Source organism: Rana temporaria, chromosome 2 (assembly GCF_905171775.1).
Source record: "Rana temporaria chromosome 2, aRanTem1.1, whole genome shotgun sequence".
In the NCBI taxonomy this organism is placed as follows: Eukaryota; Metazoa; Chordata; class Amphibia; order Anura; family Ranidae; genus Rana; species Rana temporaria.
The window spans coordinates 463,848,011-463,874,503 of NC_053490.1; the positions used below are offsets into that span (position 1 = coordinate 463,848,011).

The 26,493-nt window shown below is 44.1% G+C and overlaps 1 protein-coding gene across 5 annotated transcripts in view; it reads left to right on the forward strand.

Moving 5' to 3' along the window:
- Positions 1-26,493, forward strand: part of CTPS2 (CTP synthase 2) — a 414,745-nt gene that overhangs the window by 86,056 nt on the left and 302,196 nt on the right. For all 5 annotated transcript variants that reach the window (XM_040338655.1, XM_040338657.1, XM_040338654.1 and 2 more), the window contains 2 exons: positions 4,705-4,788; positions 19,798-19,878. In XM_040338655.1, coding sequence (XP_040194589.1) covers positions 4,705-4,788; positions 19,798-19,878 — 165 coding nt within the window. The remainder of the gene's footprint in view (positions 1-4,704; positions 4,789-19,797; positions 19,879-26,493) is intronic.

The following is a 26,493-nucleotide window of genomic DNA, read 5'->3' on the forward strand; positions in this document are numbered from 1 at the left end:
AAGTCATATAAAGTATCAAATAAAATATCATGGGGGTACATATAGCATCCATGCTAGCCCTAAAATATCCTGGGGGTACATATAGCATCCATGCTAGCCCGACGCGTTTCGTGTCTTGTGACACTCCTCAGGGGCGGATGCTTGAATAATCTAGGGAGAATATATAAAGATTTGTTAAAATAAAACATAATTAATGAGCTAATAACCAGTAGAAGGTGGATAAATGTCCACCTAAGGTACTCACATGGAATCTAAGTATATGATTGCGACATGCATGGAGCCACGGCCAGAGAATGTCTGCCCCGGGAGCTGAGAAGGCATGGCAGCACACACAGGGCAGGGGCAGCAAGGAAAGCTCCCCAAACAAGGTAGCACAGGATCAAGTGTGCATATACAGCGTAGAAAAAAGCCACAAGAGATAGCCCAATGGAGCCTAGAAAAAATGTAAATAAATATAAATAAATATGTAGATAAATAAATAATGGAGCCAGTAAAAGGACAGCCCACCCAAAACATATGGGTAGGAAAAATCACCTAGTAGTGGCGTCCAGGGCTCCTAGGCATCCGGAGGGAAAAATGGTGTGGTATGACCTGTCAAGCTCAGTAAGCGAGAAGGCACTGGGAGGGGGGGAGGACCTTTATATAGCCGCCCTATAAGTGTAAGCTAACATGCTGTCAGCGTCACGTGGGCGAGACGTAAAACCGGGAGGAGCGTCGAGGTGGGCGGGACTGCCCACAGCGTCCACTCATATCCGGGTATCGTCGGCTGGGATGGAGGAGACTCACGCCCGGCATCCTGACGTCAGAGGCTGGGCGGAGAACGTGGCGCCGACGCGCGCTGCACGCAAACCACATCGCCGGGCAACCCCCCGCCCACTGATGGGCGGAGAGAAGGACGGGGAGGGGGCAGCACGCATAGCGCGTCGCAGCTCCCGGGAAACAGGCAGAAATAGGTCGCAGACATCCAGCATACCACACTCACAAACCAGAGCCATAGCATCACGCCAGGACACTGTCAAAACTCAGGAAACATCCCGAGTGTACTCAGCCTGGGCTTAGCAAAAAGCAGACCTGCCCAGAACAGAGTCACCATGTTCCCCTGCCATTCAAGTGTTACTAGGGTGACTCTGTTCTGGGCAGGTCTGCTTTTTGCTAAGCCCAGGCTGAGTACACTCGGGATGTTTCCTGAGTTTTGACAGTGTCCTGGCGTGATGCTATGGCTCTGGTTTGTGAGTGTGGTATGCTGGATGTCTGCGACCTATTTCTGCCTGTTTCCCGGTAGCTGCGACGCGCTATGCGTGCTGCCCCCTCCCCGTCCTTCTCTCCGCCCATCAGTGGGCGGGGGGTTGCCCGGCGATGTGGTTTGCGTGCAGCGCGCGTTGGCGCCACGTTCTCCGCCCAGCCTCTGTCAGGATGCCGGGTGTGAGTCTCCTCCATCCCAGCCGACGATACCCGGATATGAGTGGACGCTGTGGGCAGTCCCGCCCACCTCGACGCTCCTCCCGGTTTTACGTCTCGCCCACGTGACGCTGACGGCATGTTAGCTTACACTTATAGGGCGGCTATATAAAGGTCCTCCCCCCCTCCCAGTGCCTTCTCGCTTACTGAGCTTGACAGGTCATACCACACCATTTTTCCCTCCGGATGCCTAGGAGCCCTGGACGCCACTACTAGGTGATTTTTCCTACCCATATGTTTTGGGTGGGCTGTCCTTTTACTGGCTCCATTATTTATTTATCTACATATTTATTTATATTTATTTACATTTTTTCTAGGCTCCATTGGGCTATCTCTTGTGGCTTTTTTCTACGCTGTATATGCACACTTGATCCTGTGCTACCTTGTTTGGGGAGCTTTCCTTGCTGCCCCTGCCCTGTGTGTGCTGCCATGCCTTCTCAGCTCCCGGGGCAGACATTCTCTGGCCGTGGCTCCATGCATGTCGCAATCATATACTTAGATTCCATGTGAGTACCTTAGGTGGACATTTATCCACCTTCTACTGGTTATTAGCTCATTAATTATGTTTTATTTTAACAAATCTTTATATATTCTCCCTAGATTATTCAAGCATCCGCCCCTGAGGAGTGTCACAAGACACGAAACGCGTCGGGCTAGCATGGATGCTATATGTACCCCCAGGCAGGGCTCAAGTCCTGCGGGAACGCGTGGGAACGGAGTCCCTGCACTTTTTTCACAGCAGGAACGCAGTTCGCTTTGCAGGACTAGAGCAGTCGAGAGCAGCCGAGCCGCCCGAGCCAATTCTTCACTAAGCGGCGATGCCCAGCTCGAGTCACTGTCCGGGGCAGGCGAACCTTAGTAATCCTTTATGTTACTGGCCGCTTCCTGTATATGGATTCATCAGGTAGTGTGCGGGTATTCCGTCACTTCCTCAATGCCGCAATGTCTCCTGGGAGCTTTTGTCATTGTTCCCGGGAGACATTGCGGAGGTCTGCCGTGAGTTATCACAGGATTTAGAAAGAACTTGCTTAAAGGCAGACCTCCGCAATGTCTCCTGGGAACAATGACAAAAGCTCCCAGGAGACATTGCGGCATTGAGGAAGTGACGGAATACTACCGCACACTACCGATGAATCCATATACAGGAAGCAGCCAGTAACATAAAGGATTACTAAGGTACAAAAAAAACATGCGGTTTAGTAATTATACATATGAGCGTATCATTTTTTTTTGGTGGGGGAGTGGATCTTGGGTGGGAGTTCCCACACTTTTTTCCCCAGGACTTGACCCCTGCCCCCAGGATATTTTAGGGCTAGCATGGATGCTATATGTACCCCCATGATATTTTATTTGATACTTTATATGACTTTTACCAGTTCTTCACTTATTTGACCATTCCGCCATTACTGTTAACATGCCATCTGTACATATATTCATTTGATGCATTCATCATTCCATGCAGACTAGCATGTGGCATCTGGCTAGGCACTGCCGTACCCCTGTTGCTCTTACTCCATATGCACTTATATTATGTGTTTACAATATGAAGTATTGTCATTTATTTGATATGTATGTTTTCATTTACATGGTTTCTGTATGTTGATACATGTCTTGCACCATTATGGATATTAAATATGTACCTTTTGTATTACCCGCACCTTGTCTGTAGCCTCACTCAAAGTCCCAATTTATCCCTTTATCCCTTATCTTTATTCTCTGAACCAGGGATGGAGGTGCTATACCCATACACCTCATTTAAAGTCCCAATTTTCCCTCCCCTTTTTTTCTTTAGGCAGCTAAATACCCAGGCCAGGTTTTGCGATTCGGCACTGCGTCGCTTTAACAGACAATTGCGCGGTCGTGCGACGTGGCTCCCAAACAAAATTGGCGTCCTTTCTTTCCCCACAAATAGAGCTTTCTTTTGGTGGTATTTGATCACCTCTGCGTTTTTTATTTTTTGCGCTATAAACAAAAATAGAGCGACAATTTTGAAAAAAAATTCAATATTTTTTACTTTTTGCTATAATAAATATCCCCTAAAAACATATATAACAATTTATTTTTTCCTCAGTTTAGGCCGATACGTATTCTTCTACCTATTTTTGGTAAAAAAAATCGCAATAAGCGTTTATCGATTGGTTTGCGCAAAATTTATAGTGTTTACAAAATAGGGGATAGTTTTATTGCATTTTTATGTTTTATTCTTTTACTACTAATGGCGGCGATCAGCGATTTTTTTCGTGACTGCGACATTATGGCGGACACTTCGGACAATTTTGACACATTTTTGGGACCATTGTCATTTTCACAGCAAAAAATGCATTTAAATTGCATTCTTTATTGTGAAAATGACAGTTGCAGTTTGGGAGTTAACCACAGGGGGCGCTGTAGGAGTTAGGGTTCACCTAGTGTGTGTTTACAACTGATGGGGGGTGTGACTGTAGGTCTGACGTCATCGATCGAGTCTCCCTATAAAAGGGATGACTCGATCTATGCAGCCGCCACAGTGAAGCACGGGGAAGCCGTGTTTACATACGGCTCTCCCCGTTCTTCAGCTCCAGGGAGCGATCGCGATGGGGCGGCTATAAACGAATAAACGAATAGCCGCGCCGTCGTCCCAGGCCGCTCCCCGCGGGTTGCCGACCGCCGATCGGACCCCCGACCCGCGGAAAGGCGGGGACGTACATGTACGCCCATATGCCTGTACGTGCCATTCTGTGGACGTACATGTACATGCGACGGGCGTTAACCGGTTAAAGTGTGACAGCGCTGAAAGCTGAAAATTGTCCTGGGCCGGAAGGGGCATGGTATTGAAGTGGTTAATAACAGAAAAAAAGACGGCAGGACTTTCCTATGACCTTAATCTAGTGGGTATATAAAGGGACTGCAGTATGTACTGTACAGCTATTTCTTGGCCCGTGAGTTTACAGGGCTTAACCATGACTTCTCCAGATTCCCACGTTATTAACCAACTGTGTGCTCACTTTATAGTCTCTATTCTATATGATGTAAAGCTCTTTCCTTTATGTCCTGCGTTTTCTATTCTCTTTACAGCCATACAGCTCATTTTCTTTTTTAGTAAACTTCTAGCAGTGATCCGTGAATCATAAAAAGTATCATTTATTGCTTATTTGTAGCCAAAAGGTTGAAACTTCAGAAGTGTTTGTGTGATATGTGAGGGACCTTTTGTTCAGATTCTTGTCTCAGTATTTTAATGGTTCTGACCTTACTTTGTGTCTTTTTTAGCCAACAGCTACAGGAGAACAAAAGACAAAACCAACACAGAACAGTGTTCGTGCTCTCAGAGGTCTTGGCCTATCTCCAGATTTGGTAGGTTGAATAAATACCCTTTCTAAATAATATCTTTAATACATTTCCTTTCTAAATAATATCTTTAATACATTTCCTTTATAAATAATATCTTTAATACATTTCCTTTATAAATAATATCCTTAAAGCGGGAATTCACCCTAAACATTTTTTTTAAGATTAGATTGATGCTCATTTTGTCAAGGGGAATCGGGTAGTTTTTTTTTAAAAACGAAGCAGTACTTACCGTTTTAGAGAGCGATCTTCCCCGCCTTTCCGGGTATGGTCTTCGGGACTGGGAGTTTCTTCTTGATTGACAGTCTTCCGACAGGCTTCCGACGGTCGCATCCATCGCGTCACGAGTAGCCAAAGAAGACGAACGTCGGTGCAGGTCTATACGGCGCCTGCGCACCGACGTTCGGCTACTTTCGGAAAATCGTGACACGATAGATGCGACCGTCGGAAGCCTGTCGGAAGACTGTCAATCAAGAAGGAACGCCCAGTCCCGCAGCCCATACCCGGAAGCGGCGGAGAAGATCGCTCTCTAAAACGGTAAGTACGGCTTTGATTTAAAAAAAAACTACCTGATTCCCCTTGACAAAATTAGCATGAATCTAATCTTAAAAATTGTCATTTCCGGGTGAACCTCCATTTTAATACATTTCCTTATATAAATAATATCTTTAATACATTTCCTTTATAAATAATGGGGCAGATTCAGATAGAGATACGACGGCATATCTTCTGATACGCCATCGTATCTCTGAGTTCCGTCGGTCGTATCTATGCGCCTGATTCATAGAATCAGGTTCCGCATAGATATCCCTAAGATCCGACAGGTGTAAGTGACTTACACCGTCGGATCTTAGGCTGCAATTCCAGGCCGGCCGCTAGGTGGCGTTTCGTTTTTTTTACGCAACGAATATGCAAATGAGGATTTCCGCCGATTCAGAAACGAACGACCGCCTGGCGCATTTTTTTTACGTCGTTTGCGTTCGCCTTTTTCCGGTGTATAGTTACCCCTGCTATGTGAGGGGTATTCTATGTTAAGTGTAGCCGTCGTTCCCGCGCCGGGTTTTGAAATTTTACGTCGTTTGCGTAAGTCGATTCAGAAAAGAGCTGGACGTAAGTTACGCTCACGTCGAAACCAATGACGTCCTTGCGACGTCATTTGGAGCAATGCACACTGGGAAAGTTTACGGACGGCGCATGTGCAGTTAGTTCGGCGCGGGGACGCGCCTGATTTAAATTTTACACACCCCCTAGCCGCGGAATTTGAATTCTGCCGAGGGATTTACGATACGCAGCCGCAACTTTAGAGGCAAGTGCTTTCTGAATAAAGCACTTGCCTCAAAAACTTGCGGCGGCGTAACGTAAATCGAATAGGTTACGCGGATCTAAAGATCCGCTGACCTATCTGAATCTGGCCCAATATCTTTAATAAATATCCTTTTCAGTAAACATTACTTACTGCTGGCATAATACTTTTATTTCTTTATATGATCTGCCCATAGAGTGAAGCACCAACAACAGCCAATCAGACTGTATTGCATTACTTTTAATGTCATCCATTTGTGCTTTAGACATTAAAGAGGAACTGCAGTCTGCTCACATAATCTGTAATAAAAACATCTTTGCCATTCTGAACCTTTCCTCCAACCACTTTGCATATTATTTTATATGTACTGTGATTCTGTACATGCCAAATATGCTGCAGAAATCTCCTTCCATGGAGTCTGGCTGCAGCCATTTTAACTGTGGGCAGCTGAAGCTGCTGCCTGTTCACTTCCTGGATTTACACAGATACACAGAGACACAGCCCTGTAGCTCTCATTGGCCCTTTTATGACTCATCCCCCTCCCTTCCTTGCAAACTCTCACTAGAGAGAGAGAGCTGTGTATGATGTCTATGATGTCATAAGCCTAGGCTTGTTACCAGACAAGAAACAGGAAGTGGGCTGTATAAAGTATTTACTGTCAGAAAAAAAATATTTTACTATCCAAAGTTAAAACAACAAGGGCAGAAGATTTAAAGGGGTTGTAAAGGTTAGTTTTTAATTTTCTAAATAGGTTACTTTAACCTCCCTGGCGGTATGATTATTTTAGATTTTAGGTGCTGAAAGTGGTACAATTATTTTGCAAAGGAAATTTGGCGTTTTATACTGTAGGCCTGTAATTCTTAGGAAAAACTCACTTAAATCTGACCAAACAAGAGTCTAGTAGACATCCCGGGTATGATAAAGTTTGAAAAACAAAATCATAAATTATAATATAATAAATAACTATAAATAATTATAACAAATAATAATATAATTATAATAAAAATTATTCGATAATTTAATCAACTCAAAATCACTGAAATTTGCTCAGTTGCAGAATTGTCGCTGTCATTACTTTTATTTTTTTATGACGAATTTCCCCACAAATCGCTATCGCACAATTCTGCAAGTGATTATAATTTATTATCGCTGTTTTCTGGCTGCTCTAAAACCACTTTTGACATAAAAAGACACTTTTGGTTGCTATGGACAATCTACAGTTTCCAGGCAGAAAGAACCGTTTTTATTATATAAAATGACATGCAGGACACTGGGCAGACCACTAGGGACAAGGGGGGTGTGTATTTTTTACATACAGTACTGTAATCTATAAGATTACAGTATACTGTATGTATTGTGTTTGTTTACTTTTTTGATTTGGCGCCTTTTTCCGCCCCATGTGCGTCGTAACGTCGCAGGGAACGGAGATCGGTGGCACACGGGGACACTGTGAATCGAGCGAGGTCCCGCTCGCTCACACAGCGCGGTGGCATCGCAGGATCCAGGGACAAGGTAAGTAACTTGTGCCTGTGGATGCTGCAAGGCGAGCCCGAGTCTGGCTCGGGGTTACTGATCGTAGCACAAAAAATCTCACCCCGAGCCAGACTCGGGAATACCGCAAGGCAGGTTAAGCTAGTGCATTGTTGGTTCACTTACCTTTTCCTTCAATTTCCCTTCTAATTTTTTTTTCTTTGTTTTCTTTGTCTGAATTTCTCACTTCCTGTTCCTCTTCAGTAAGCTGTTCTAAATGACTTTCCACCACTCAGGTGATGGTGGAAAGCTTACTGAGGAGAAACAGGAAGTGAGAAATTCAAACAAAGAAAAAAAACATTTAGAAGGGAAATTGAAGGAAAAGGTAAGTGAATCAACAATGCACTAGCTTTAAGGAACCTATTTAGAAAATAAAAGACGAACCTTTACAACCCCTTTAACTTAAAGTGGTTGTAAACCCCCGGATATAACATTATTAAAAAAATTAGCACATATCACAGGCAGCTGATCGCTGCCTGTGAAAGTGTACTCACCGCCGTCATTAGCTCTAAAATCGTATTTTTCGTTTTGATGACGTCACCGCGCTTGCGCATTGTAGCCCCGCAAATCCGGCATCTGAATGTGTTGCCGATTTTCATTTCCATTCTTTCCGGCCCTGAATGTGAGCAAGCTGCGTGGGCGAGCTTCCCCTCTGTCCGCAGAGGAGAAGTCTCGCGATGCTATAGTCCTCCTGTTCCTAATACTCCCCCTCCCGTGTAAATGAATATTGCCGTGTATCACGGTTGCTGCGGTAACAGCAATCGACATCGAGGCTTGGTAACGGCTCTACGGCGCATGCGCGAGATTTAGACCAGGGAATCAGGAAGGGCGGAAGTGTCGTCAGATAAGGATTCACTCAGCAGCACTAACAATGGCGATTTATATGTCCGGAAGGAGAGAAAAAAACAACGGTTGTTAAAGGTATTTGCGGGCCTCGTTTTTCACAATCTTATATGCAATATGCATTGCCATGCCCTTGTGTGACATGCTATTTAAAAAATAGAAAAAATCGTCCAGGGTTTACAACCGCTTTAAAGAGGATGTCTGCTGAAAAAAATATATAAAAAAAAAGTCAGCAGCTACAAATACTGCAGCTGCTGACTTTTAATATCGGCACACTTACCTGTTCTGGAGTCCAGCGCCGTCCGCAGCAGAGGTTAGTGTGGTCAGTTTTTATTAGGAAAGCAAGAGGAACACTTTGGATTTCAAAGGAAGAAATACAAAAAGAACAGGATACTTTCTCATACAAGTACATGGCACAGCAGGCACGTGTCGGCTATATGAAGTGTTGAGCCTTGAGGTAACAAACACTTTAAAGTGGTATTAAAAGGTCACCTTTAAAAAAAAAAAAACAAACATGTTATACTTGTAAAGATTTTGCACAGAGCAGCCCCAATTCTCCTTATCTAGGGTTCCCCGCCGGTGCTCCTGGCTCCTCCCCCTTGACCAGTGCTTGCAATGGGGGAACTGGGGCATGCTCGTTCCTGAGCCCTGTTCTATGCGTCCATAAGACACATAGAGCTGTGGCTTGGCCTCGTACCCTCGCTCTCCTCTGGCCTTCTAGCTATGATTGACAGAAATTGGAGCCATTGGCTCCTGCTGCTGTCTCAGCCAATGAGGAGAGGGAGTCCTGGGACAACCAAGGCTGTTGTGCATATTGTTGGATCATAATAGGGCTCTGGTAAGTATTTGGGGGGGGGGGCTGCTGCACAGGGTTTTCTTTTTACCTTTATGCATTAAAAAACTTCAGCCTTTACAACCACTTTAAAGTGACTTTGTGCTTTGCCCATGCTGGACAAATCAAAGGGCTTACTCTACCCCAGACCTCCTCCGGGAGCAAAGAAATTGTAGCTTACACAGGCTATAAGCCATAAAGTGTAAGTTACATGCTGCTTCATACCAGAAATTTGCTTCTGGCACTGAATATAGCAATGGGGGAGTAAAGGGAAGGGAAGTATATGCGGCTGGGGGTATAGGAAACCCATTGCTCATCAAGGATTAAAGCACCGTTTTGCTTTGACCATCATAACCTTGTGGATTGCAAGTATATTTTCATGGTATTAAGTTAAGTTGTTATGACTCATCTAACTTTACAACTGGATATTTAACAATGTGATATGAATATTTTATCTATCCTATTTAGTATTTCTTAGGATTACCATCACTAAGGAACTATTATTGCTTTTGCTTTCTTAGCTGGAATGGACTTAAAATGGCAGCTGCTATTATAGCTATAGCTTTATTCCAATTTATAAATAATGGATATGTTATGATTTTGGTATTTATATGATGTGTAAATCTGACCGTTGATGCATATACAATGTGCACGTTGTGTGGTCCTGCTGAGTATTGTAATTGGTGTTCGTGATTTATTAAAGTTATTTTAAGCTATGGTAATTTGTCTACTTAGCTATGTCGTTCTTTAGAGGAAAATCACAATTACAGTGGATTTCTCTATAAAAGGTCTTCTATATTCCTCATATCCTATAATATGTTTTTCTGCCTGTACCTACAATAAAATTAAACTTAGTGTTCTAGTTCTTCTTAGGCCCCATACACACGAGAGAATTTATCCGCGGATACGGTCCAGCGGACCGTTTCCACGGATAAATCCTCTCAAAGATTTCCGCAGATTTCTATGCGATGGAGTGTACACACCATCGCATTGAAATCCGCGCGGAAATCCTCTGGCGATGACGTGTCGCGCCGTCGCCGCGATTATGACGCGGCGACGGGCGCGACGCTGTCATATAAGGAATTCCACGCATGCGTCAAATCATTACGACGCGTGCGGGGAATCCCTTTGGACGGATGGATCCGGTGAGTCTGTACAGACGAGCGGATCCATCCGTTGGAATGGATTCCAGCAGATGGATTTGTTGTGCATGTCAGCAAATATCCGATCTGCTGGAATCCATCCCAGAGGAGATTTCTCCGCGGAAACAGATCCGCTGGCGTGTACACACCATAGGATCTATCCGCAGAAACCCATTTGCTGGGATTTATCTGCGGATGGATTCTATCGTGTGTATGGGGCCTCAGTCTTATAGAGCAAAAAAAGAAATCTCCTGATCAGTTGACAGTTATTTTTATTTAGAACCAAAGCTTTTTGGTATAAGAGTGGGGAAAAACCCCCATCAAGTTAATTTTTTGTTGATTGTATCACACTGGGGAGATTTTTCTTCACTTTCTGTAATGGGGATGCAACAGAAAATGAAAGAAGATTTTTCCAAAGTAGATCCTAGTACACGCGGGCCAAATATCGGCCAGTTAAAAAAAAACTGCTGTCATTCAGCCCATGTGTATGACAGCCAGACTCGGCTGTTCGGCGTCACCGAAGCCCTGGACAGAAGCACGGTACCCGGAAAAGGAAGCTGACGCGGCTAGCGTGGAACGTGAATGTTCCTGTTGCCGTGACTATGCATTTTGTGCGCATGTGCTTTATCAAGTCAGGGGAATAACGGCATATGGAGTCTTTTAAACTCGATTGTGGGGGTGGGGGGTGGGGAGTGGGCAGAGATTTGTGGTGTTGGACTTCAGCGCTTCCACCATGATTTTCCCGTGGAGTCCAACACCACAAATCTCTGCCCACTTCCCGCCCCCACAATCAGGATTAAAAGTCTCCATATGCCGTTATTCCCCTGACTTGATAAAGCGTATGCGCGCGAAACGCATAGTCACGGCAACAGGGACATTCATGTTCCACGCTAGCCGCGGCAATTTCCTTTTCCAGGCACTGTGCTTCTGTCCAGGGCTTCGGTGACGTCATCTACATGCACTGCACACGACGGCTCTCCCTTCGGAACACCGTGCATCTGCCCAGGGCTTCAGTAGCACCATCCAGATAAGCCGGCAGGTCCGACATTGATACATTGCCTGTCAGTTCCATCTTGTGGCTCTAATAATCGGCACATCTATCTCGATTTCCCTGTCAGGGATTCAATGACCCACCAGTGCCCGAGACAGCCCACAGCCAGCGCTGTAACTTCTTTACTTCATGTTCAATGGATTATGTACTGTTTTTTACTTTTTTTTTAAATAAATTGCTAACAAACTTACCAAGTTTACATTGCAGATCATTGCAGCCATTGTTGGTAATTGCCCATCCCAGCCACTGAGCACTGTCAGCCTTTGTTTTGTGTTCATTCTTTCAGCAGTCAATCCTATTCTAAGACATAGTAGCACAGTTGAGCTGTGACTATATGTATCCCACATTGGGCGATTTTACAGCCATCGGTGCCTGGAACCCAGGTTTTACTTGCCATGTAATGTGCTGTCTTCTCTCCCCCTCCCTGCCTGTCAGGAATCTCCAGTGTAAAATGCAAGTAAAATCCTATAATCCACTATACCATATTACAGTAGAATATAATGTACAATGTATGTGTTTCTGTAATATAATTGTGTCAAATACCTTTGTTCCACTACTGCTCTCCACTTTTTTGACTCGCAGGAGCTCTCTTCCCCACTCTGAGCACTGAAGAGGGAGGGAATGAGATCCCCTGCTGACAACTGGGAGAAGAGGAGGAGAGCAGCGGGAGGTCAGCTGAGTGCTGAGCTGCACTGTAGCGAAGGGATTTGGCACAAATATATATTACAGAAACACACACATTGTACATTATATACTACTGTAATAGAGTGGATTATAGGATTTTACAGGCATTTTAAACTAGGGCTTATTTTCGGGGTAGGGCTTATATTGCAGCCCTCCCCGAAAATCACAGTAGGTTTTATTTTGAGGCAACCACGGTAATTATGAAACCACTCCCGTTAGTCTCACTCAGCACAGGGGCACAGAGGAACAAATAAGGATTTCTTCAGAATAACAATAGTGTGTTAAAATCCTTGCAATGTACATAGATTTCCCAGAGGAAAATGTTTTTTTTCCAGCAAAAGTGGAGTTACTCTTTAACCACTTAAGGACTGCAGGTACGTTGCCTTTAAGAGCCCAGCCGTGGGTCGCCCGCGCACGCGACCCGGTCCAAAGCTCCGTGACCCCGGCCGCGGGACCCGATCGCCGCCGGTGTCCCACGATCGGTCACAGAAGCTGAAGAACGGGGAGAGGTGTGTGTAAACACATCTTCCACGTTCTTCACAGTGGCACTGTCATTGGTCGTCTGTTCCCTAATATAGGGAAAGACGATCAATGACGTCACACGTCCAGCCCCGCCCCCTACAGTTAGAAACACATATGAGGTCACACTTAACCCCTACAGCGCCCCCTAGTGGTTAACTCCTAAACTGAAATTGTAATTTTCACAATAAACAATGCATTTTTATAGCACTTTTTGCTGTGAAAATGACAATGGTCCCAAAAATGTGTCAAAATTGTCTGATGTGTCCGCCATAATGTCGCAGTCATGAAAAACATCGCTGATCGCCGCCATTAGTAGTAAAAAAAAAAAAATATTAATAAAAATGCCATAAAACTATCCCCTATTTTGTAAATGCTATACATTTTGCGCAAACCAATCGTTAAACGGTTATTGCGATTTTTTTTTTAAACAAAAATAGGTAGAAGAATACGTATCGGCCAAAATTGAGGTAAAAAAACATTTTTTTATATATTTTTTGGGGATATTTATTATAACAAAAAGTTAAAAATATTGAATTTTTTTCAAAATTGTCGCTCTATTTTTGTTCATAGCGCAAAAAATAAAAAAACGCAGAGGTGATCAAATACCACCAAAAGAAAGCTCTATTTGTGGGAAAAAAAGGATGCCAATTTGGTTTGGGAGCCACGTTGCACGACCGTGCAATTGTCAGTTAAAGCGATGCAGTGCCGAATCGCAAAAAGGGGCAAGGTCCTTAACCTGCATATTGGTCCGGGTCTTAAGTGGTTAAAGAGAATTTCCATCTTAAAGAGATGTCACAGGGCCACGTATCCCCATTTGAGCATTTTTCCTTACTTGTTGCTCTGATGACAACTTAAGCTGTTTGATTGTTGCCCTAACTTTTGTTTGGGTGGCAATGGTCACCCAAAGAGAGGGTAAATCTCCCCAAAAAAATTGACAAAGGGTCTAAACCTTCGCTACTTTGAAAAAAAGTTTTGACCCAGTGGAGCTTCTACTGCTATTTAGATCATCCTTCAGATCTCAGAACCCTGTTGTAATGTCGCCTTTTAAAGCGGAGTTCCGGCCACAATTTCACTTTTCAAATATAAATACCCCTGTAATACACAAGCTTAATGTATTCTAGTAAAGTTAGTCTGTAAACGAAGGTCCGTTTTGTTAGGTTGTTACAGCATTTAGACACTTTATAAAATAGAAATTGACTGGGGCCATCTTAAGTGTGGGCATCATGAAGCCAGACTGTATGACTTCCTGGATTTCAGCCTTGCAGATTTTGCACATGCTCAGTGCTGCACAAGCAGTGTCAGATCAGGTTTCAGCACCTGTGCTGTCCAAGTCACATGATTCTTTGAGACTGGGGAATGCACAGACTCCTGGAAAGTTACACCCACTACATTCCCAGGAGTCTGTGCGGTGTAGGTTAGGAAGCATTAAGCACCTAGGTGCAGGAAGTGGGAAGATTAACTATTCTGCCTAGCAACAACACTTTGAAGGCATCTAAAAAAAAAAGTTTTTTTCGTAAAGGACTAATGACATTTTTTTAAAACTACTGATGTAATGTTATATTTAAGGGTGGAACTCCACTTTAATATCCAGCTGACAACTGGAGCAGCTGCTGAATTTACCAGAATGAATGCATCATAGCCAATTGTGATGGCACCTGTTCATATGCTCTCATATTCAGGTTCTCTGCTGTGTAAACATATGTAATTCTAGTGGGAACAAATGTACTCACAAGTTGTATTGTATACATAAGTGTGACTGATTTTGGGAACAAATATGCAGAATTACAATGTTTTATAAATATAGGAGATTGTGCTTAGCATTGAATATACGTAAGGATTTGCTGTATGCATATGTAGCTGCTTTTAAAAACAAATCTGCCCAGAAATTACATAAACTTCTTTTATTGCTTTTGCTAACGAATATGCACAAAAACGATGCTTTATTGTTATCATCCCACCCAATAAAAGCAATCACCTCCTAATCCTACCCAACTGTTGCAAAGAAAATGTTTTTCTCGCTTTGTCTTTTTACATACCACACCTTTCCCTGCTCATAAACTGCACTTGCCTCTTATGCTGCATACACACGACCATTTTTAATGGTCTAGAAAAAACAAAGTTTTTTTTCAAACCGATTATTGTTAAACCGGCTTTGCCTACACACGATCGTGAAAAAAAAAATGCTCTAGCAAAGCGCGGTGACGTACAACACGTATGACGGCACTATAAAGGGGAAGTTCCATTCGGATGGCGCCAACCTTGGGGCTGCTTTTGCTGATTTCGTGTTAGTAAGAGGCGCTTTTCAGTCTGTTACAGCGTGATGAATGTGCTATCTCCATTACAAACGCTAGTTTTACCAGAACGAGCGCTCCCGTCTCATAACTTGCTTCTGAGCATGCGTGTTTTTTTCACGTCGTTAAAGCCTACACACGACCATTTTTTACAACGTTAAAAACAACGTGAAAATTTAGAGCATGTTCTAAATCTTTAATGCCCATTTTTTACGTCGTGAAAAATGCTCTGGAGCCCACACACGATCGTTTTTAATGACATTAAAAAAAAAAAATTTTTTACATCCCGAAAAACGGTTGTGTGTACGCGGCATTAGGCCCCTTGCATACAGACACTGTGGGCCCTATATGTAGCGCTACCCCCGCTGGAGCCACTGGTGAATAGGGATCCCCCATTCTGCACAGCCAGGCACACAGAATTTTCCACAGCACTCTTGAGTCAAGAAAAAGTCCTTATGGCTTTGTTTTTGTATTTTTTTTAGGGATATTGATCTTGGATGGGGTTAAGGGTATTATGGGATGCCCACTTGACTTTTGCAGAACTCTTCAAGGACAACTTCTTCTGTACAGTCTATTTACACACTCCTCAATTTCCTCCAGCAACACTTGCTTGAAGCACAAAATTCCCAGGACCAGCTGGCACACTGTTAGGTGATCTGACAATACGGCTCAGTCAGATTTTAGCAAATGCCCATTATAGGCAGAGAGTGTTGGACCCTTGGTTGTGTAGCAAGGTCCTAGTGCCCAGCTGTTCTTCTTTGGCTACTGATCCCAGCACCACCTTTTCAGGCACTGCCATTCCACCTGGCTGCAGCTTCCCCTTTCACTAACCCTCTTGGCTAATCTTCCGCAGTCCTCCCAGACTGACTCTGCATCCATATCAGACTGCTCTCAGCCAGTTCTCTCAGGCTGCCTCTCAGTCCTCCCCGAGTGTCTCACTCACCAGCCACCCGGCTATCTTCTCCCTGGAGATCTCCCGGATGTGCTCACTGGCTACTGCTGTCCTCACACCTGCTCCCATGCCACTGGACAGGATTCCTCCTTGGGGTTATGCACCCGAGCTCCCAGGCCCAAGGTCACCCCCCCCAGCGTAGGGGGTTACCCCCAAGGGCCCACCGACAACCTCCTAGCACTCCATCTTCAACTTACACCCAAAATCTCCTGCTCTGCTGGGCTGACCCCTGCCAACCCATCTGTTGGGGATTGGTCAGGGACCTCATGAATACTCTGGGCATCTCCTCCCTCCCATTCTTCTGGAAATGTCTCACAAGTTCTAGAAGTAGGGGAGGTAACAGGGATGCTGCCTGCTGAGTCATACCAGAATCCCTGGATCACTCACCTTGACCCAGATTCAAACAGAGGCTTGGCTGCCAGCCAAGTTACAATATTTTTCCTACACTAACAAAAAGCCTAACACTACCTACTCTAGCACACTAGAGCATGGGTCTTCAAACTACGGCCCTCCAGTTGTTCAGGAACTACAATTCCCATCATGCCTAGTCATGTCTGTGAATGTCAGTGTGTTACAATGCCTCATGGGATGTGTAGTTCTACAACAGCTGGAGGGCCGTAGTTTGAGGATCCCTGCACTAGAGGGTACTACACTTACAATGTACATTTTCAATGTATTTCCCATGTCTGGGAAGCCCAGGTACTGTGTACAATTTCCCATAGACATGAATGGCTGTCTCCAGGAATTGTTAGGAATACGCTGACACTTGTGTAGTGTATGGGCATATTCCAGGAGCAGAAAACGATCTATTCTTGTAGTATGCCTGTATGCTATATGCGTGTTTACATGAGAACTGGTGTATACAGGAGTAAAGCTGTGCATAGCCATCCATGTCTGTTGGTGCCTGTGTACAGCATCTGGGCTTCCCTGGTGTGGAAAATATGACAGAATTTTTGATGCACAGGCTCTGAACTGCTGTGTACAAGAGTCCTTACAGAGCTGGGAGTGACACCTACATGCTGGGCATAGGGTAGGGATAATCTTCCTCATGTTAGCCCTACTCCTGTGATAATTGGTAAATATGTGACTGATTGAAGGAATAAACTGAGATACATAGAAAGCAAAAGAGAAGTGTTGACTAAGGAACAGATCCACAGAATACCACATCCTTTCCAGTAGGCCCTCAGAAGAACAAGGGACAAAACAATAACACAAATTTTTTTTCACTACAGCACTCTGTAAGGGCACTTTCACACTGAGGCGCGGGAGCGTTGGCAGTAAAGCGCCACTAGTTTTAGAGGTGCTTTAACATTGTTTTAGAGGTGCTTTTTGGCCACTAGTGGGGTGCTTTTAACCCCCGCTAGCGGCCAAATAAAGGGTTAAAAGCACCTGCTCTTAAAGCGCCTCAAAGAAGAAGACTTTTTTTTAACATCCTGCAAGTGCACCGCTCCAGTGTGAAAGCTCTCGGAAGTGACAGGAGAGGCGCTTTACAGGCGCTTTCCTGGTATTCTTTTTAGCGCTATAGCGCCTGTAAAGCGTCTCAGTGTGAAAGTAGCCTTAGACACTCCAAATCTTGTGAGGATGATCAAAATCAGATGCAGTAATGGACACTATTTGCCTTATATGATCTCACACTACATTGTTATCTGGAACAGGGGTGTCTGCGCACACTCGGATGTCAGGAAGTGCGCTACAACTTTTCATGAGAAATCTAAGACAGCCCTCATTTACACATGCGGTTGCTCTAAACCAGGGGTGCCCAACCTTTTGAGGAGCGAGGGCCACTTAAGTGACTGGTAACTGGTCGTGGGCCACAATAAGTGGAGCGGACGGAAGAGAGATCCGTGTCCACTCTGTATGTGCAGAGCGGACACGGGCACAGCCCACTCTACTCTGTGGACCCTCCCATCCGATCCAACCAGATGGGAGGGGACAGATCCCCCTTCTGTTTTGTTTTTTTGTGGATTGGAGGTAGGTGGGTGCAAATGGACACAAGTCTGTTTACATCTGCCACTCCATAGAGGTGAATGGAGGGTCCACGTGGGTTGAACCGATTATGTGAAAGGGGCCTAAGGCTGCTTCCACACTGATGTGCGGCAGTTTTCCTGCACTGCGGGTGCAGCACAGTGACTTTCCTGCAGGTTAGCTGTACTTTGCCATCTATGTCTATTATATCCTGCAGGTGTGGCGCACTTTCTGAAAGCGCACCAAACCCACAGATAATAACAGAAGTCTATGGCTCAGTGCAGGTAACCCGAAGGTGAACTGCGCTGCACCTGCGGATCGGTTTGAAAGCAGCCCAGTAACCACTGGAGAACAGATATGCCCATATATGCACTGCTTTTAGTAATAAACTTACCTTTAATAACAGTCTTCCATTTAGGTATCGCCAGCTGTTGCTGTCCCAGGTAGAGAGCATTTGGTATCACTCCGCTTGTGACAGGAGCCGGCGCTATACAGGAAGCATCGTCATATGTGGCTCTACTCCCTCCGCAGCCGCTTGCTTCCTCTACCGCTGGCTTCATTCAAAACGCTGATGCTCTGGGATGGCGGGTTGGCAACCTGCGATCTGGGCTTGAGAACCTGCTATCCCAAAGCAGGAGGTCGCGGAACACATCAGAAGGCTCTGTGGGCCACATGTGGCCCCCGGGCCACTGGTTGGGCACCCCTGTTCTAAACACCCCTCACAAAAGCATTTGTAGCAATACTACCACCCTCCTGAATGCTGCATTTTTATAATGCAAAGGTTTTTATTTTAGGGTACTGCTTAGCCACAATTACTACATAGCTTTGTTCATGCATCCGGAGGTTCTAAGCACACTTCTGAAAGTAAATCCATGGTCGATCGCTTTTCAGAGGTGGTTCTGAGCTTGTATACATTTGTTCACGAGGTAGTACTGTCTTCTCCTGAATGCCTGTTGTTTTCTGGGGGATTTTCTATTGTAGTTGTTGGTATGCGATCACGTTGTGTTCCCATTGACTTAAAGTGTTACTACAGTGCCTTGAAAAAGTATTCATACCCCTTGAAATGTTCCACATTTTGTGATTTTACAACCAAAAACATAAACATATTTTATGTGATAGACCAACACAAAGTGGCACATAATTATGAAGTGAAAGAGAAATGAAAAATGGTTTTCAACATTTTTTACAAATAAATACCTGAAAAGTGTGACGTGAATTTGTATTCAGCCCCCTGTACTCTGATACCCCTAAATAAAATCTAGTGGAATCCATTGCCTTCAGAAGTCACCTAATTAGTAAATAGAGCCCACCTGTGTGTAATTTAATATCAGTATAAATACAATGCAACATGGCTACCTTTAGGTGTTCTGTGTACAGAACACCCCCAGAAACATCTTTTCCTGCTTGTGTGATTGGCTCATTGATTTTCCCAGAAGTCTGAACTAAGATACAAGTCAGATTTTTGGCACCCCCTGTAACACAAATGTCATTTTTGGTGAGATACTCCCAATAGGAAATCACATCTAAAGGGGTATAGACCCTGCAATTTTCCTCATTAGAGCCCTGATTATTTTGCTGCAGCTGGTTGATAATTATGAAACCACTCCCATCAGACTCACTTGGCACAGTGGCACAGAGGAACAAACAGTGATTTCTTCGGAATAACAAAAGGTAGGAATCTGCAACAAAGTTTGTTAATATCCTTGTAATGTACAGAGATCACCCAGGGGGGAATGTTTTGTTACACTTTTAAATAAAAATATTTTATTCCATTGTGACCATATAGATCTCTATGCAGCTTTATGACCACCTCAGTTCAAGGATTGTAAAACAACCAATGCTGTAACAATTTTAAAGATAAAAAAATATTATTAATGTTCATTTGTGTTTTCTTTTGCAGATTGTGTGCAGAAGTACCAAACCAATTGAGATGGCTGTAAAACAGAAGATCTCTATGTTCTGTCATGTTGAACCAGAACAGGTAAGTTACAGTGGCAAGAAAAAGTATGTGAAATTCCCAGCACCATGTTTCTTTTTTTGGAGAGTGTATTGTAGACTCATGAATGGGATGTCTGCTGTTTCTAGTGATGTCTACTACTAGATGCCTAAACACTTGGAGAATGCTTTGTATCCCCTACCATCCTTAGGCCAGCCATAGATGGAGTGAATTTCTTTCCTGCAACCACGGATTGCACAGACAGTGTTGACAGGGGAATCCCTCCCGCCAAGCCATTGTGTTTTCCCAGCAGGGGTGGTAAGGGGATGCCATCCCCACTAGGAGAACACAGTGATTATTGCTGGAGGCTATAACGGCCACTAGCGATAATCGCATGTACAATCAGACAGGCTGGTTGTACCCAAATTGATCGCTCAATCAACTTGTGTTCTTTTAGCCTGCCCAAACAAGGTTCAAATCTTGTCCGGTTCCTGCTAAACCGGCTGAGATTCGAACCATCTGTGGCCGGTTTTAAATGTCCTGGAGGACAATCTCCCAAATAGGTACATAAATGGCAAAAAAAAAAACCCTCTTACTCTCTTTGTCCTAAAGTAACTAATAAAGGTGGCTTGATTTGGGCTTTAAAATATTGGACTGTCTACACTTTTTCTATATCAAATATCTTCCAATTTTGATTGAAAAGTTTATTTTGTACCAAATGAATGGCAGATATTGTACAATGTAATAAACTGGTAAAGCTTGGCTGATTCATCGATGTGCATTTCTATTCTTACTGCTTTGAGTAAGTAGTTTAAATCAGTTTAACCGATTTCCGTCTGCCCGCTGTCAAATGACGGAGGGCCGGTGCGGCTCTCGTTCTGGGACAACATCTTATGACATCGTCCCAGAATGACCGCTCTCGTGCGCCCCTGGGGGCTCGCAGTGCAGCCATTGCAGCCGCGCCGTGTTTCTAGGACACGGCGCGACCCCGATCTCTGTAAAGAGCCTTGGTCGCGGTTCTTTAACCGTGTGATTGGCTGTGTCCAAACACAGCTGGTCACATGTAAACACGGCGAAGCCGGTAATCGGTGCTCCTCGCCTCACACTGACAGAGTGCGTGGCGAGGGGAGCCGATCAGCAGCATTTCCTCCCAAGGGACATTAAGACATGTAATCAGTACACTGATCATCAATGCCCTGATTACAATAACACGCCACCAGTGTCAGCAATCAGTGCCCATTAGTGATGCCAGTCAGTGCTGGCTAATAGTTACACCTATCAGTGCTGCCTATCCGTGCCGCCTATTAGTGCCCAGCAGTGCCACCTATCAGTGCCCACCAGTGCCACCTATCAGTGCCCATAAGTGCAGCATATTAGTGCCTCCTCATCAGTGCCACCTAATCAGTGCCCAAAAGTGCCACCTTATCAGTGTCCATCAGTGCAGCCCATCAGTGCCGCTTTATCAGTGCACATCAGTGAAGGAGAAAAATTACTTATAAAATTTACTGGCAGGTACTGACGTTTTTTTTCCTAATTTTTCTGTATTTTTTTGGTAAAAAATAAAAAAAAACAGCAGTGAATAAATACCACCAAAAGAAAATTTAATTTGTCTGAAGAAAATAACAATTTCACTTGGTTACAGTGTAGCATGACCGCGCAATTGTCATTCAAAGTACGACAGTGCTGAAAGCTCAAAATTGGCCTGGGCAGGAAGGGGGTGAAAGTGCCCTGTAGGCAAGTGGTTAATTGCAAACATGTCCATTTACATAACTTTGCTTAGATGTCTGGGCAAAATAAAAATAAAAAATCTACCCAGTACATGTAAATCGCCCTATGTTTTGTCTCTGTAAAGTGGTTCTAAAAGCAGAGTTTTTTTTACCTTAATGCGTTCTCTGCGTCACCCTGAGTGCAGCTCCCCTCCCCCAAGACTTTCCCTGTATGGTGGCAGTACTGAGCGAGCAACCCCCTTTGATTACTATGCAAAAGCGCAAGCTGGTGTGCACTGGACGTGAGCGACTGCTGCAATCACTGTAGTCATAATTCATACCTAAATGTCAGCTTTCAAGTGAATCTTCCTGGCTCCATCCCCCCTGACACATTCTGAAACTTTATTTTTTCATGACTTTTTTACTTTTTTGTCCACTCCTCACCCCATGGCACCATTCTAGCATAGGCAAGAATGACATGTCCTGCTCTTGCAGCCTCCTGGGATACATTACATATCCCAGGAGGCTGCAGGTGTAAAACCAACACCCAGAAGAGGCAGAAGGCTCACGATGACGGAGATAGACTAAGATGGAGGCATGGGAGCCAGGCAACACACCTGAGCAGCAGATCACAGCAAGACAATAAATATACTGGGCACGTGAGTGTTTGAATGGAGGTCAAATCTGCATGACTGGAAAGAGGGGATAAAAATGTTAACCCTTAATTTTTTCACTGAGATGTGCTTTTAAAGGTTTATGGTCCAAAAGTGCTAAACACTGTGGCCTAGATTCACGTAGGGCGGCGTAAGTGTTGGCGGCCGTAGCGTATCGTATTTACGCTACGCCGCTGCAACTTAGAGAGGCAAGTGCTGTATTCACAAAGCACTTGCGTCCTAAGTTACGGCGGCGTAGCGTAAATGTGCCGGCGTAAACGCCCCTATTTCAAATTGTGAAGAGGTGGGCGTGTTTTATGTAAATAAAGCATGACCCCACGTAAATGACGTTTTGAACGATCGGCGCATGCGCCGTCCGTGGATGTATCCCAGTGCGCATGCGTCGGATAGAATGCCTAAGATACGTCGAACACTGCCTACGACGTGAACGTAACTTACGCACAGCCCTATTCGCGTACGACTTACGCAAATAACGTAAAAAGATACGCTTGTTCCGACGTCCATACTTTGCATGGGCTGCGCCACCTAGAGACCTGCTTTATCTTTACGCCGGCGTATGTCTTGCGTAAACGGCGTAACTAAATGTGACGGGCGCACATACGTTCGTGAATCGGCGTATCTAGCTCATTTGCATATTCGACGCAGAAATCAACGGAAGCGCCATCTAGCGGCCAGCGTAAATATGCACCCCAATATACGACGGCGTTGGAGACTTGCGCTGCTCGTATCTTGGCCAAATCTATGCGTAACTGATTCTATGAATCAGGCGCATAGATACGACGGCGGCCATTCGGACTTACGATGGCGTATCTGGAGATACGCCATCGTAAGTCTTTAAGAATCTGGGCCTGTATGTTATAAATACTTTGACTTGCGTAGTAAAAATTAAAGGCAGATTGCCGTTCTGTGACAAGGGAAGGCAGTGATCTTGTGTTTCTGCCAAGTAGGAACATGGATCTATGCCTTTCCACAGTACAAGCACCTCCCACACAATTGGAAACCTCTCCCTAGGAACACATTTAAAACTTTGATCGCCCCTGATGTACAGTGCATGATCTTGGGCACTGATCACTGTATTAGTGTCACTGGTCCCCAAATAGTGTCAAAAATGTCCAATGTGTCCAATTAGTCTACAGCAATATCCCACTATAAGTCGCTATTCGCCACCATTACTAGTAAAAAAAAAAAAAAAAATTCCAAAAATATATCCCATAGTTTGTAGATGCTAAAACTTTTGCTCAAACCAGACGCTTATTGGGATTTTTTTTTTTTTTAACCAAAAATGTGTAGCAGAATACAGATTGGCCTAAATTGATGAAGAAATTAGATTTTTTTTTTTTTTAGTGGGACCGTTTTATAGCAGAATTGAAAAAATATTGTATATTTTTTTCCAAAATTGTCTGTATTTTTTGTTTATAGCACAAAAAATTAAGAAAACGGAAGTGATCAAAAAACACCAAAAGAAAGCTCTACTTGTGGGGAAAAAAATGACATAAATTTTTATTTGGGTACAACATCACATGGCTGCGCAATTGTCCGTTAAATTATCGCAGTGCCGTATCGCACAAAAATGGCCTGGTCATGCATGGGGGGTAAACCTTCCGGAGCTGAAGTGGTTAAATATGTATTATATTATATTTATTGGACAGAGATGGAAAGAAATATGTTAGATATGTCCTCATACAGTACATACATAGTAGGTGTGATGTACTGTAGCTAATATATGGACAGTTATGATGACTTAAAGTGTTACTAAACCCACAACAGTAAAATCAGTCTGTATATACAGTAAAGCATGCTTGTTATATTCACTGTGGAACCTGAGGGGTTAATCCGCTGCATTGCGTAAAAAGGCTGTTTGATCCTGTCTTCTCTGATCCTCCCCTTCTTCCACTGTCCACAACCCATCTCCTGATAATACAGAGCCTTGGGGACAAGCTGTACATGCTCAGTTTTGTGTGTGTTGCTAAAGAGTTTTTTTTTTGGGGGGGGGGGGAGTGCATGTGATTAGCACAGGACCCCAGACAGATGGTCAGGGATCCTGCAGCCTCATAGGACAGTCAGAGCAGAATGAAAACTCCTCCTACACTGATATAAGTCACAAGACTGCTATAACTGCTGATGAGAAAAGGTATTTAGCAGTTTATATTTACTAAAAATATTGCATTTCCATGTTCTGTGTACTGTGGGAGACCAGTTATAGTGAATGCAGGGTCCTGGGATTAGTAACACTTTAAACTACTATATTTTAGCAATATTGTCTCTACTGTACATAGTTCCATGGAAGGTAAAAGCAGTGTAAAAGTCATAAAAATAATAATAATCAGTTTTACATTGGAAACATTATTGACACTGTAAAAGCGGAATATGTAATATCAAGCGCTGTCCTGCCAACAGCTACAACATCATCATTGTATTCTAAAAACCTAAGAAATAAACAGCCACTTGCCAATATACTAATAATGTTGACTGAATCACATGGGCAGACTGACAACTCATGGGGCCCCCGGGCAATAGTAGATTATGGGGCCTCTGAGGCAATAGGAGATTATGGGGCCCCCGGGCAATAGTAGATTATGGGGCCTCTGAGGCAATAGATTATAGGGCCACACAGTATACACACCCAGACACACATACAGTAAAGATACACAGTATACACACACACAGTATACACACACAGAATACACATACACACACTGAAAAGGTACTGGGGAAGCTATAATCTTGGAATTTAAAAAAAAAAAAAGATTTTTACATACTGTCCCTGGTTTTACTGAGGCTGGCAACCCTGATGGGGCCCCTTAGTGGCATGGGGCCCTCGGGCAGTGCCCGAGAGCCCGAATGGTCAGTCCGCCCCTGCTGAATAAATCCTATTATGTATATATCACAAAATCAAAACACAAGAACAGAAACGTGTGTCAAAATATAGTCAGGCTAATTTCCAAATAATAGTGATATTAGTTCATTTGTTTTCTGTCATGCAGCAAACAGTTCTTTGAATTCAAATTTTCACCGTGAATTCCTATGTGCTTTAAACCTTCTTCCCAGAGAAAAGGGGGGGGGGGGGGCAATGGTGTAGAAGTAATAGCCAAAGTACTTTATTATTAAAAACCACACTAAAATTTTATACAAAAAACACCAGCATATCGAAAAAATACATGGAGATACTTCCGGTTAGCAGGTGTACAGGCTCCGCCCTACGCGATATCTCATGTGACTTCATCAGGGGAAAAAGACTTGTGGATTGCTGCTAATAAAAAGGCCAGGAGGCTGAAAAGAACAAAACCCAAGTTACAAGAAGGTCCTGATGTAGATAGGTATCATTGAGACCTAGGCACCACTCAAACGTACATGCTGATGCATTTCGAGGGGCGAGCCCTCTTTCTCAGAAGGAAGATGCACATCTGCCACAACCACTGAGGTCAGGGGAACAGCTGACCGAACTGGAAAAACTGTGTACAACGGAGAGGGTCAAGGGATCGATTTCAAAACTATATAAAATCCTGCTGAAGGTGGACAGGCGAATGACTCCTCCATTCGTTGAAAAATGGGAGAAGGAACTTGGGTCACAAAGAGATAGGATCACAATAGACAAAATGCTGACTCTGGTACACTCCTCGGCGGTAGATAGCCGCACAGCGGAGATGAGCTATAAATGCATCACTGGGTGGTATATGACCGCAGACAAACTATCTTAATTTAATGAGGGGCAAACAGGAGACTGCTGGAGGGGATGTGGTCTCCCGGGAAACATGGCCCACCTATGGTGGAAGTGTCCCAAAGTTGAGGAATTCTGGGAAAAAATCCTGGGGTGCATAGAAGAAATTACAAAGAGGAAAATTAAGTTGGACCCCTGGGTGGTACTGTTCCATGGGGGAGAGGAAGGAATCAAAAAATATAGGAAAACCTTAGTGCCACACCTACTTAACGCAGCCAAGAGGCTAATACCAAGAAAATGGCAGGAGGTGGACTGTCCCTCAATTTGGGAATGGATTGACTCGGTGGAAGAGACCTATAGAATGGAAGAACTGAGAGAGGGATTGGAAGGCAATAACATAGCACAAGTTAAAGCGGTGGTTCACCCTAATATATAACATCAGCTCAAACACCCAGGCTCAGGCCGTTTTTGCACAACTCGCTAGTTAAAAAATATAAAAACGATTCCATACCTTTGATCAGCTGCCACTTCCTGGTTGGTATCCCGCGGGAGTGGGCGTGTCCCGTCGTCGCCGCATTGTTTCCTGGGATTACTGTGCAGGGTCTCGTCACACTGCAGAGGA